The following is a 13,699-nucleotide window of genomic DNA, read 5'->3' on the forward strand; positions in this document are numbered from 1 at the left end:
CTTGATCCCCATTTTCTAGTGTTTCATTAGCTTTCTTTCGAGTTTCATGAAACATTTTTGCCACATCAGGTGGATTTCCTGACTTGCCACCCTTATTCAAATATTAAATAAAAATGAGTACAACATCAAACTAAAAAACAAAGTAGTTATAAATAAATAAGAAATTAGTTTTGAATGTATACCAATTCCCACGCAATTTGTCTAAAGGATTTGCTGCCCGTGTGGTGGAGCATCTTTCTTTTGCCTCTGTTAAGTGTATTTTGTTGGCTTGCTTTCTATACATCAAGATTAAAAGATAATTTTAACAATCCAACAATATACATGGAACAAATAAAATTTGCATCCATATTTTGATCTTGTGTTGGATTTTGAATATTCAAGTTCATGTCATGACAAGTACGGAGTTGTTCCCTTCTTAATGAATTTTCTGCAATTGCTTGAAGTCGCTTCCTAATTAATGACCTGGGTGCTAGAAATTGTGCCTTTTTGCTTTTGGAAGTGACTTCTTGAGTTTTCATTTTCCTGCTATGAAAAGGAATTTAAGTATTACACACTATGTATGAAACAAATATCAAAAGAGAAATGAATAAAAGAAGAAGATATCACGAAGGACAAGCATAACAATAAATACATAATACACTAATGTAGAAGCACTTGCTGCAATGTCAAAGCCACATCCAAAATATGAAGAAAAGAACATCATATGTCTAAAAAAGGAATAGTTATAGTGAAGATACAACTTAAATTTTATCTCAATAACACAATATCATTTGTGTTCTATTCTTTAATTAAAGCGTTCTAATTCTCTGCTTGAGTCTTTTTCCTCTTTTTTGAAGTTGAGACCGAATTTACAATAATTGGATCAATATCACTCCTTCTCAAATTGATATAATCATCTTCCAATGATGTTGATGCAATAGCCTGAGCATCAAATGATTCATCTTGCAAATAAGCTTCAACTCCATCGTCTGTTATCCCACAATCATCTGTATCTGGTGGCATATCATAGGAATCACGGGGTTGTGCTTTAAGAACTACATGCCAACCTTCATTGGCAATATCCTCAACATAAAAAACTTGTGATGCTTGGCCAGCAAGTATAAAGTGGTCATTCGTCTTTAGCAAGTGTCGGCAGTTAATACTGATAAATCCATATTTGTCTTCTTTCAAAGCGGTCCCTTTTCCTTTGCCGTGCACATCCCACCATTTACAACGAAATAGAACAACCTTTCTTCTACCAGGATACTCTAATTCGACAACTTCAACCAAAGCACCATAATAATCTATATCTCCACCATCACCAGCATCACCAACAACTGCAACCCCACTACTTTGAGTTGACAAACAATTATCTCGACTTTCTGTATGAAATCGATGTCCATTTATGACAAATCCAGTAAAACATTTAACAATCTTACTTGGACCACGAGATAGTGAAAGTAAGTCATCATCTTCTCGATAACTCTGATAAACCTAAACAAAACCAAAATATGATCAAGTCATGGAACATGTAATAAAATGAACCAATCAAGATATTTAAAAAATAAGGCAAGATATATACGTACTAGAGCTTGGAACCACTCGATAAAGTTCTTATCCCAATCTTTATCATCATAGTGATTTGTGGGTTCTCTCACGAATTCATTGTAGTCCCTACATTAAAATATCATAAATATGATTAACGTTGACTAACTATAGTAAATTTATTAGTAGAATCTTAAACTTTAGTGACTTACTCAATGTGTGGTTGCACTTCATCACAGTTCTTTAGAACATAAATATGAGCTTGCAACCACTCACGTTCATCAAGGTAGCGGGTGGTGGCAGCACCCAATGCCCGCCCACTATGTCTGAAAATAGATAGTTGTGCTTCATTACATTCTCTATTGTCATCTTCATAATTTCTTTCAAGGCGATTAAACTTTGTCTCGAAGCCTTTTAGATATCTTGAGCAAAAAGTCATGCATTCATCTGCTATATATCCTTCAGCAATTGACCCTTCTGGACGTGCCCTATTTCTGATATATGACTTATAAGTATAAAGCTGACGCTCCACTGGGTACATCCATCGAAATCGAACAGGCCCTCCAAGTATGGCTTCAGATGCTAAATGAACTACTAAATGCAGCATAACATCAAAAATTGAAGGTGGAAAAATCTTCTCAAGCTTACATAACGTAAGTGGAATCTGCTCATCAATTTGCTTAAGTTCATCCACCCTTAATGTCTTGGCACATAATATAGTGAAGAATATGGAAAGTTCAATAATTGGTTCACACACTTTTGCAGGAAGAAGGCCACGAATCGATACAGGAATCAAGCGCTGCAAAAGAACGTGACAGTCATGACTCTTTAACCCCAAAATCTTACGCTCTTTAAGATTTACACATTGAGAAATATTGGATGAAAATCCATCTGGAACTTTTAACTCCTTTAGAAATCGACAAAATTTGCTTTGCTCTTCTTGGGATAAAGTATAACAAGCTGCTGGCATCACAAGTTTATCTCCTCTCTGGATTGGATGTAACTCCGGTTTTAAACTCATTGCTTGTAAATCGAGACGGGCTTTGATATTATCCTTTGTCTTTCCTTTAATGTTCATGATTGTTCCCAGCAGACTATCACAAATATTCTTCTCAATATGCATGACATCTAAATTATGTCGCAATAAGAGAGTTCTCCAATATGGCAAATCAAAAAAAATACTTTTTTTATTCCAATTATCTCCCCGTCTTTCGTGTGATATTTTAATTTTCTTCTCTGGATGATTGGTCAAGGTGATCCCTATAAGATCTTCCACCTGCTTAAGGATGTCATCTCCGGTCAGCTTCGGCGCTGCATACCCTCTCTCCCTAGTGCCATCAAATGATTTCTTATCCTTTCTCCAACTGTGATTTTCATCAAGATAGCGACGATGCCCCATATAGCTCTGCTTGCCTCCATATTTTAACCTGATAGAGTGAGTGTGCTTATTACAACAAGGACATGCTAATTTCCCCTTAGTGCTCCATCCAGATAAATTTGCATAAGCAGGAAAATCATTAATGGTCCAAATTAGTGCTGCACGTAAAATGAAATTCTGTCTCAGAGATACATCATATGTTCGAACGCCTGAGGCCCACAACTCCTTTAGTTCTTCTATCAATGGTTGTAAGTAGGTGTCAATAGCATCTCCAGGACCAGTTGGACCAGGAATGAGCATAGATAAAATAAAATTAGATTGCTTCATGCACATCCATGGTGGTAAGTTATATGGTACAAGTAAAACGGGCCATATGCTATAAGAAACTTTTGAATTTGTGAAAGGTTGGAAACCATCACTTGCAAGACCGAGCCTTACATTTCGGGGCTCTTCGGCAAAGCTTTCATGTAGCTCATTAAAGTTTTTCCAAGCCTTAGAGTCAGCTGGATGCCTCATCACTTCGTCCTCAACTTGTCTTTCATGGTGCCATCTCATATCAGAAGCTGTCTTCAAAGACATGTAAAGCCTTTGCAATCGTGGCTTAAGAGGAAAATATCGCAATGTCTTTTGTGGTATTTTTTTACCATTTGCCTTTCGCTTGATCTCTTTTCCATGTTTATCAAGTTTCCATCTAGAAGCACCACATCTCTGACACGTATCAAGACCTTCTTCATTTTTCCAAAACAGCATGCAAGAGAATGGACACGAATCAATTTTTTCATATGATAGGCCAAGGTCTCGGATTAATTTTTTGGCCTCGTCATACGAATTAGGCAGTGTTGATTCCCCTGGCAATAGCTCCTCATTCAAAAACTGGAGCAACATTGAGAATGATTTATTACTCCACCTATTTAGGCTCTTTATGTGAAGTAGTTTCACTAAAGCAGATAATTTTGAACATTTAGAGCATTCATACAAAGGTTTCTCGGAGTCACCTAAAAGACTGTAGAATTGTTTTGCATGTCCATCTGGTTCCTGCTCAAGAATATCCTGACTCGACGTGGCATCAGGTGCAACAACGCCAGTTGAATTATGAAATAAATCTCCAATCATTTCTTGCATTTCATCGTCACTCTGGCTTTCTTCTATCATTTCTTCTTGTTCTTCATCAAACTCCGAAAATGGACTCACCTTGTCTTTCGCCGTGATGACACCAAAATCTGTAGTTTTTAATAATTCCATGAACAATCAAGTGGGTCTTTACCGACTCACGATTACCAGACTTCACATTGCTGCATTTAACACATGGACATCGAATTTCAAAGTCTTCATCCTTTTCATTAAAACTATCCAACAGCTTCTCATATGCATAGTCTAAAAACTGATCAACCCCTTCTTTATATTTTGGATCAAGTCTATCATCATCTACTAGGTCCATCCAATCTTTATTCGGCGCCATTTCAAGCAATGTACTAAAATTTCCTGAAAAATATTTCAACCTCTTCAAAAACTAAACACAAATAAATGCTTAATTTTATGTAGAGACTCATATGTTCAGATATATGGTCATTCTAATGCAAAGAAGTTAACCTATATATGGTGTCATTCAGAAAGTATTTATTTATGCAATTATAGGGTCAATTTAAAGGCAAAAATACTACCATATAACAAATTAGTAAATAGAACAAATTAGTAAAAAAAAACTCATTTTCCTTTCAAAGCACATGTGACATAGGAACTATGATTATAACTAACAAAATGACTTGTTAATGGAAAGTGGTATGTCCAAGCTTGACAAGTACATCTGAATAGCTAAAGAAATAATCATTTAAAATTCATTTAACTTAAGTAAATACCACACATTTATAGGGTATATAATTGCAACATGTATAGGGTACTTTAAGCCAATATAATTGCAACATGTATATAATGATGGTCAACTGGTCTCTTCACTAATTTTGGTCGTTAAATACTAGATTTCTTGTAGCGATGAACATTTGAGTGAGCAGTCAAAAGAGCGGGGATTGAGTAAGGATTTGGACAACACGTGAAAGTGGAGATGTAGACGGAGTACGTGAATAATAGAAATATCATAGTTTTAAGAATAAAGAACTTTTGAATACTATCTTGTCTGCCATTGGAATTCTCCAAATCTAGATAATGATCATGATGACCAATGCTTGTCAATTTGTTCCAATAATTTCCTTAAGCAATTACTTATCGGTGGGATTGGTATAAGTTTTTAAACAATCATATAAATATTTTTTTATAGGAAGAATAGAATCAAAACTTATTTGCAAATTCATAAATGTTTTTTGCTTTAATTGTTACAAGGGGGTACTTAAGTGCAAAGTAGTTGAAACTATAGGGTCTGTACTAAAATCAAACAGTAACTGCAAAAATTACCTTCGAGGAATCAATTTAGCAAATTCATAAATATTTTTAAACAATCATATAAATGTTTTAAGAAATAAGAGACCGTAACTGAACAAGTTTTTAAACAATCATATAAATATTTTTTGATGGAAAGAATAGAATCAACACCTATTTGCAAATTCATAAATCTTTTTGGCTTTAATTGTTACAAGGGGTACTTAAGTGCAATCTAGTTTAAAGTATAGGGTGTGTACTAAAATCAAACAGTAACTGAACAAGTTACCGTACGTCGAGCCGCGCGATGGAGGAAGAGTTCTCGACGACGGCGCTGGGGCGGCGATGGCGCTGGGGCGGCGATGGCGCTGGGGCGACGACGACGCTGGGCGGTTCTGTGGCGTTGCTCGACGGCTACGAGATCTCGACGACGAGATCTGCAGACGAACTGAAGACGTACGACGACTCGAGACCACGACGAACTGTAGTTGACGACGGGGAACTCAAGATGACGCCGACTCTCGCCGACGAACTGGAGCCGACGAACAGATGTTGACGACGCCGACTGAACTCGAGACGGCGCGCGACGACGAGGAGCGGCCTGATCTCGAGATGACGACGGCGGTGCTGGGATTTGCTGCAGCAACGTCGAAAGGTGGGCGGACTGGGTTAGCTGCCGACGATGGGGCGGCGGGCAACGTCGGGGAGGCGACGCTGGAGCAGCGGCGGCGCTGGGATGATCGGCGGCGTGAAGGTATTGACGAAGAAGATGAAGACTTTTAGAAAATATAAGCTAGGTTAATTTATTGATATGGCGGCTGAGAGATAATTAATTAGTCAGAAGTTTGGGAATTGTAGAATACGGGTTCGGGTTTGGGGATTTGTATTGTGGGTATTGTTAATTAATAGTAATAGGTTTAACTATCATTCCTATTATGATTAGGAGTATCATCAATGATGGTGATGGAACCCTTCGTTATTCAGGAGACCCAATAACGACGGTATTAGGATTAAATTAATGAAGGGACTAGAAAACCGTTACCCATCTCACATCATTCCTATAATATTTGTAATCACTCGACGAAGGCTTTAAAAACCCGTCGTTATTACATACACATTAACGACGGTCAACTGGTCCCTTCACTAATTTTGGTCGTTAAATATCAGATTTCTTGTAGTGATAGTCTTTCTGATGTGTGCGATAGGCAATTTTGAATTATGCGCTATCACAACTTCTTGGCCGCCTCTATATTCCTTCATGTTGACGAACTTTCCCTTGTCTCCCATCATATGATTGGAACAACCAGATCAATGATCCAATATTTACTATAGCTGTTTTCTTCTCTATCTGAAATCGCTGCAAGTGCGCACTCAGATTCCTCCGCGATCGAGGTTAGTGTTATATCAACAACCTCTTTTTTCTCAACTGATACATTTTCAATGACGGACACAGATGATTGGGCATCCCATTCTTTCGGTCTTCTGTTTCAGGGTCATCAGTTGATTCTCAAGGAGTTGTAGTCGAGCGTCATTCTTCTTTGGGAATAGTGTGGTGAGCATATCCCAAGCCTCCTTTGGAGTTCACGCATCTCACATATGACCTCTAAGATCCTCTTCTACTGTCATCTTCAGCACATATATAGCCTTGTTGGCTTTGATGTTGCACTTCCCTATTGTTTCACTAGCTTCCAATCTGCTATAGTTTCGGCACCCTAGATGACCTTTCAGAGGTCTTGTCTTTGCAAATAAGATTTCATAGAAGTCTCCTAGTAGATATAGTTGTTTCCATTTAGTTTCTTAAGTATAGAAGTACTACGTGTCAGATCCGCCATCGTGATGTGGTAATGCTTCAATATCGCCATGCAAGTCTGGTCCTGACCAACCAACTTCATAGTCCCAGACTAAGCACGAACTTTGATCAATAACGCCAATAGGATCACCGGAGGAGAGAGTCGGTCCCTAATCGCCTGCTGTGATACAACTTATTGATTTGTGAAAATGGCTTCGATACTACTTGTTGAGGTGAAAAGAGGGGTGAGCACTAAGAAATATTTTATTATTATTTTTTAATAGTACAACACTCAATACTCTGTCTAATACAAACACTCTCTCTACTACAAACTACTACATTTTTTTACAAATACTCACTATTTATTTTTCTCTCTTTATTTCTCTTTTTGTTTTCCTCTTGCTACTGGGATGCAATATAACTGAGCTTCAGAGGATTTATATAGACTAAGGTATGTGGTTGGTGTACACTATACTAGGATAGGATGTTACTCTATGATTGGTGGCTTGGTATGTGGAGCTCTTGCTATGCGAGAAAGAAGTGTTGCTGATTTTAACATATAAATATGGCTATAACCTCTTGTTCATAATCAATCAATATAAGAATGTAGTTTTCCTTCTCTCTTGTTTTATATTTCAGCATAACCAATGCTTGTCAATGCTAGAAGTATGAAAAATCGTGATGCCAATGATCTAGAAATATGGGGAAGATACGTGAAATTAAGTGCTACCGTAAAAATTAGTTATAATTGGAGTTGTGTTCATGAATGACAGTGAAAAAATAGAAGTTGAAGGATTGACACTGGCTATGTGAGAGACACCACGAGTGTTATATCAAGAGTATGTATTGTACTCATTTGATATATGAATAAGAGTTCTATTCCTCCTAGTCACAGCTTCATCTTCTCTACGATTTAGAACCATTATCTCCTCTATATAAAGCATTATTGTATCAGAGCATTTCGCCCATCATGTGACATCGTATAAAGAATACATTATTTGCCATGCTGCTTATTTTTCCTGTATGAACTTATCTTTTACTGTTTGTTTAGTCGTGGTGTGTTTGCATCTGATTGGAATATGCTCATCAAGGTGTTACACCCCTCAATTTCCGTTGAGAATATTTCCATTAATAACTTTCACAAGTTTTCCAATGATTTTAAATTCTTATATGTTGTGCCTTGAGAAACCAAAACAATCGCCGAGAAAGATAAAGAACCAACCAACATCAACAGCACAAACAATCAAACACTCGATTTACGTGGTTCGGCGAGATGCCTACGTCCACGGGGCAAGGAAGGGGGAGTTTTCACTATTAGAAATCAAGAGGAACAAACTAGGGTTACAAATCTCTCATAAACCCTCAACAATCAACTCTCAATCTCTCCAATTGCTCCTAGAATAGAAGCTCAAAGAAAACTCTCTCAATCTGCTCAAATTCGTCCTTGCACATTACCCTAAAAAACACCCAAAAGGTATTTATACAAATCCAAAACGAAACGGGTCAAAACCTGAAAGCCCAGCCCAAAACAGCGTCGGTCGACCGGCACGGTCGACCGCGATCAATTCCGGTCGACCGGCCCGGTCGACCGACCAATTCCCAGCAGAAAACCCAAAACTCCAGAGAACCCCTCGGTCGACCGCACCGGTCGACCGACCACCTTCCTGACGCACAGTAAGCTTTGTGCACGAATGCGGTCAACCGGACCGGTCGACCGCCGCCTGTTTTGCCTGATTCTTCTGAGTTTCTGTAATTTCTTCAATTCTCCACCTCGGCGAAGATTCTACCAAACTGAGCCGACACCGATCAAACCAATACCTCAACTGCTGCACCCAGTACGCCATGGCAACGGACTCATGACAACGGACTCCAATCACAACACGTCGAGATCCAAAACGGGAGTGCTAACACTCAACCCCAAAGCCAACTGTGTCTACTCACCAAACAACTGAGCCTACACCGACTACACCAAATGCCTCACTTGCTGAGACCCAAATGGGAGTGCGAACACTCACCCCAAATGTCGATGTCGCTCACCAAATCGGCTGCATCATAAAGCCTGCCTACGTATCCTCTTGCCCAAGGAATCAAACCTTCACGTAGTTCACCATATGGGCCTCCAAAGGCCCTCAATCCAACCTGCGGCTGATAGCATCATCAACGACCTCAAACTGAAGCGATCCAAACACCTCCACCTGAGATGTAACAATGGCCGTGTCCAAAACATATCCATCAGCTGCATCCAAATCAACTACCTCATCATCTGCACCCATAAATAAATGACTCCCACGCTGTGCTACCTCAGCTGGAATCCCAACCAATGCAGAATGGCCTGGAGTATGTGAGAAAATCCTCACCCAATGTGGAGTAGCATCAACCTCCACCCGCTGCGATATCCCTCTGACCTGATCAATACTCTCCACCTGCCGAGAGTCCAAAGTGACAAACCTGCTCAGACTAAACTCAGAAGCTCCCCACTGATAGCCAAAAGAACTCCTGAATCCCAACTGCGCAATCGGATCCAACCTCACATCAACGATGTGACCAAGTGCTGGGTAGCCAAATATCCGACGCCAACCAAAATCTGAAACAGCTCCACCAGATCTAACAACTCTACACGCAGCAGTCGGCAACCACATAAGATGACCCAAACCTGTCGAAGCCTGAATACCAGATCCACTGCTCGACAACCAATACCGATCCTCTTCCAGAAAAGAACGGCTCACTAAATCCGCCATCTCATCACGTCGCCCCACTGTCTCCTTCCCTCTAAAGTGTCTCCAACTGTCGTGAGCTCGGCACCAATGCAAGAAAGGACTCCTACTAGAATAAGTACGACTGGTAACCTTTCTGCCCATACACCTCCTCCAACTGTTGCGGACTACTAAGACTTTATACCAACGGGACTTGGTTGCAACCCAAATATGCCTAGTACAATCCCCAACATAGGAAACCAAATAACGATTACCTCCCGATGATGCCTCCTCGGAAAGCCCTCAAATGCCTGACTGAACACCTCCAATAAGACCTCTCGATCGATGGATAGAAGTGCTGAACTCCACCTCGGTCTTCTCGCTCATACCAATGTGCTCACAGGACTTCAATCTGCAGGTCATAGCACTCCTCAACAATCTGTGCACGGTATAACCAACAATATATCCCAGCACCAAACAATGCCACAGTCTAGTCATAAAAGTAGTCAACGCCCTATCAACTACCGTGCTCCCAAGCAGATAATACAAGTTACTCCGCCTGACTCCCTTCATCACAATTATGGACCCCGATGTGACCTTCAAGCGAGAATCCGCCAAGATCACCCTATAGCCTGATGCCTCCAATACCCCAAGTGAAATGATGTTCTTCCTCAGTTGAGGAACGAACCTCACATCAGCCAACTCCCGGATCATCCCGTTACTCATCTGAATCCGAACGGTACCAATACCACCAATAGGGCATCTGTGATCATTACCCATGAGAACAGCATCCCCTCTTTCCAACTCCTGAAAGCTGGAGAACCGATCCCTTCTACCCCATATGTGGTAAGTAGCACCAGAATCCAACATCCACTCGGTGGAGTCGGTAACATCAACTGACGGAAGAGCTGGGCACGAATAGCCCGAAGAATCTGAATCAGAAACATCGCCACTAGCCTTGGCAATATTCACCTCTGAAGCTTGAGTAGCTTTCCCTTTATTCTTCACAGCTTGCAATTTTGGGCATTCGGCTTTCCAATGTCCATCCTCTCTACAAAAGGCACACTGATTCCTACCAACTGCAGGATACCCCCCTCTAGACTGCGACCTTCTTCCACGGTTTGGACTTCTAGCTCTTGCAACCAATGCACCAGCAACCGGCTCGATGGAAGTCTCCTTGTCCTTCTTTCGAAGTTGATAATTCACAAGGGCTGCGGTGACCTCACTATACGAAAGAGATGCCTTCCCATTAATAAGAGTGAGGACGAAGGTCTCATATTCCTCGTCGGGCAAGGAACTCAATAACAACAATGCCTTGTCCTCGTCTTCAACCTTGACATCTACATTCGCCAAATCTGCAAGTAGCTTCGTGTAATGGTTCATGTGATCACTAATAGATGTCCCCTTCTTCAATTGGAAGCGATAAAGCCTCCTCTTCAAATGCAAACGATTTTCGATGCTCTTCGTCAAATATTTGCCCTCTAGGACCTCCCAAATCTTCTTTGCCGAAGTTTCATTCATCACATCATATTTAAGGTCTTGGGTAAGGCAAGACCTAATCACACCACACGCCGTTCTATTCATTTTATTCCAAACCTTTTCATCAATGTCGGCCGGTTTCCCGTCCAACTCCAATGTATCTTCCAAATTTTGCGCATTTAGCGCATCCATGACTTCGCATCGCCAAAGTCCAAAATTATTTGTGCCGTTGAACTTTTCCACATCTATTTTCATAGAATGTATATTCAAACTTTGGACGGCCTTCACACCAGAAGAACCCTCCCCACTTTTATCTTTTTCAGCCATATATCTCAAAGCACCACCAAACCAATGCGGAAACAAACGAGAAATAGATCCAAATTGAAAAAGACGAGATTTTTACTGAAAAGATCCCACCTTTATCACCAAACGAAGCCCTAGTGAACTTCCAAAGCGATCTACTCCTCCAAAAATAGCCCAAGCGTAGCCCGAGCTCTAATACCAATTGTTGTGCCTTGAGAAACCAAAACAATCGCCGAGAAAGATAAAGAACCAACCAACATCAACAGCACAAACAATCAAACACTCGATTTACGTGGTTCGGCGAGATGCCTACGTCCACGGGGCAAGGAAGGGGGAGTTTTCACTATTAGAAATCAAGAGGAACAAACTAGGGTTACAAATCTCTCATAAACCCTCAACAATCAACTCTCAATCTCTCCAATTGCTCCTAGAATAGAAGCCCAATGAAAACTCTCTCAATCTGCTCAAATTCGTCCTTGCACATTACCCTAAAAAACACCCAAAAGGTATTTATACAAATCCAAAACGAAACGGGTCAAAACCTGAAAGCCCAGCCCAAAACAGCGTCGGTCGACCGGCACGGTCGACCGCGATCAATTCCGGTCGACCGGCCCGGTCGACCGACCAGCTCTCAGTAGAAAACCCAAACTCCAGAGAACCGTCGGTCGACCGCACCTTTGTGCACGAATGCGGTCGACCGGACCGGTCGACCGCCGCCTGTTTTGCCTGATTCTTCTGAGTTTCTGTAATTTCTTCATTATATTCAAGAAGAGGAGCCGCACGGTGGTTCCTACCCTTCATTCTCCTGTAACACTTTTGATCAAGAATCATTTCGAGGAAGAAAAAGAGCAACGGCTGAATAAGTGACAATATACTGAACAGAATAGGGGCCGTGCCACTTGATTAATACATGTTCTACTTGCCATGATAGTGATGGTATACTATCTGTAAATAACTTAATCGTTCCAGCATCACAAAAGGTACGAGTTTAAATTTTATTTTGACTTCCCTACATGCTTCAATTCTGGCATACAGTATACCCACATGTACCTTGTAATATTTATTTCATTATGTTCCTATTAGGGGGTGTTTGTTTCAATTTTTTTTTGGGATATATGATGGATTACAGATTCTAGGATGAAAAAGTAGGGGTTTTTTTGAGTTTATGGATTTCATAACCTTTGTTTGATTCAAAATAAATTTTATGATATTGAATACCCAAATAATAAAAAAACTAATATATTATAGCATTTGTGAAATCCCCTCTTTGAGAGAGGATTTAGGCTAGATTTTAAATTCTAAAATTTTTAATGCTACAATTTGAGTTTGAAACAAACAAAATACAAATTGTAGGATTACATATCCCAAAATATTGATGAAACAAACAATATTTTAGAAATCCCAACTCATGTTAAAAAAACCAATGGATTTCAAATCCCATAGTAAAATCCATATCCTAAAATTATAGGATTTGAAACAAACACCCCCATTGGTAACATGAAATAGTTTTGTGTTTTCCCTTCTACCGAGAAAAAACAATTTTATTAGAAGCGAAGCACAAGCATTAGAGAAGATCGCTACCAAGACTGCTGAGGGCTCCAATGAGGACAAGCTTGACTAAAATGTGCTGATATCACCTGCGAATTGAGCAGCTCAAGAATATGTGGAAGCTTAACACATCTAGGAACCTTGTACTGAGTGACAGCTGCACCTCCTGAAACTGCATAATCCATTAACTTCTTGAATGTACCATCACTCACTGCCCTAATCTCCAACGGCCCAATTCGTCCACTCACTCTAAAGTACTTGTACCCTTTGTTAAATGCCTCCTCCATCACAAAACAACACTTTTCCAACACATCAGCACCAGGCAATCCCCATCCCTCTCTCGTCGTCAGCTCCAAATATATCACATAATGTCCTGGTGTTGTAACTACATCAACATGGCTCGTGTAATCTTGCACAATCACACCGTAGCGTTTCAGCAATTCCGTTGCACCCTGCACAGCCTTCTGTAGCGCCTCTTCGGTGGTCATTTCTGTACATATGTCCAGCAATAAGCCCTTTCGCCGCACGAACTTGAATGTTGGAGCAGCATTATGGAATCCAGTCACCCGCAGAATATCACCAACTTGATATCTGTACAACCCTGCATAGGTAGTC

At 40.4% G+C, this 13,699-nt stretch overlaps 2 protein-coding genes across 2 annotated transcripts; both read right to left on the minus strand.

The window, feature by feature from the left end:
• Positions 646-4,361, minus strand: LOC109847822. The gene is made up of 4 exons (XM_020417059.1): positions 4,181-4,361; positions 1,737-4,122; positions 1,566-1,653; positions 646-1,473 (listed from the first exon to the last, which is right to left on the minus strand). The coding sequence occupies exons 1-4, from the start codon at positions 4,359-4,361 to the stop codon at positions 799-801; spliced, it is 3,330 nt and encodes a 1,109-aa protein (XP_020272648.1). The 3' UTR covers positions 646-798.
• On the minus strand, positions 12,948-13,693 carry LOC109850664 (indole-3-acetic acid-amido synthetase GH3.4-like). The gene has a single exon (XM_020420721.1). It carries the CDS (start codon positions 13,570-13,572, stop codon positions 13,114-13,116), a length of 459 nt encoding a protein of 152 aa, XP_020276310.1. The 5' UTR covers positions 13,573-13,693; the 3' UTR covers positions 12,948-13,113.

The sequence above is a fragment of the Asparagus officinalis genome, chromosome 7, assembly GCF_001876935.1.
Source record: "Asparagus officinalis chromosome 7, Aspof.V1, whole genome shotgun sequence".
NCBI lineage: Eukaryota > Viridiplantae > Streptophyta > Magnoliopsida > Asparagales > Asparagaceae > Asparagus > Asparagus officinalis.

Bases quoted from the DNA above. Each gene is read 5' to 3' on its own strand.
- LOC109847822 (XM_020417059.1), bottom strand. From the start codon at position 4,361: ATGGCGCCGAATAAAGATTGGATGGACCTAGTAGATGATGATAGACTT. The intron at 4,123-4,180 runs GTAATCGTGAGT...TAAAAACTACAG, and splicing joins ATGCAGCAATGTGAAGTCTG to ATTTTGGTGTCATCACGGCG. The intron at 1,474-1,565 runs GTACGTATATAT...GGTTTTGTTTAG, and splicing joins TCGAGTGGTTCCAAGCTCTA to GTTTATCAGAGTTATCGAGA.
- LOC109850664 (XM_020420721.1), bottom strand. From the start codon at position 13,572: ATGACCACCGAAGAGGCGCTACAGAAGGCTGTGCAGGGTGCAACGGAA.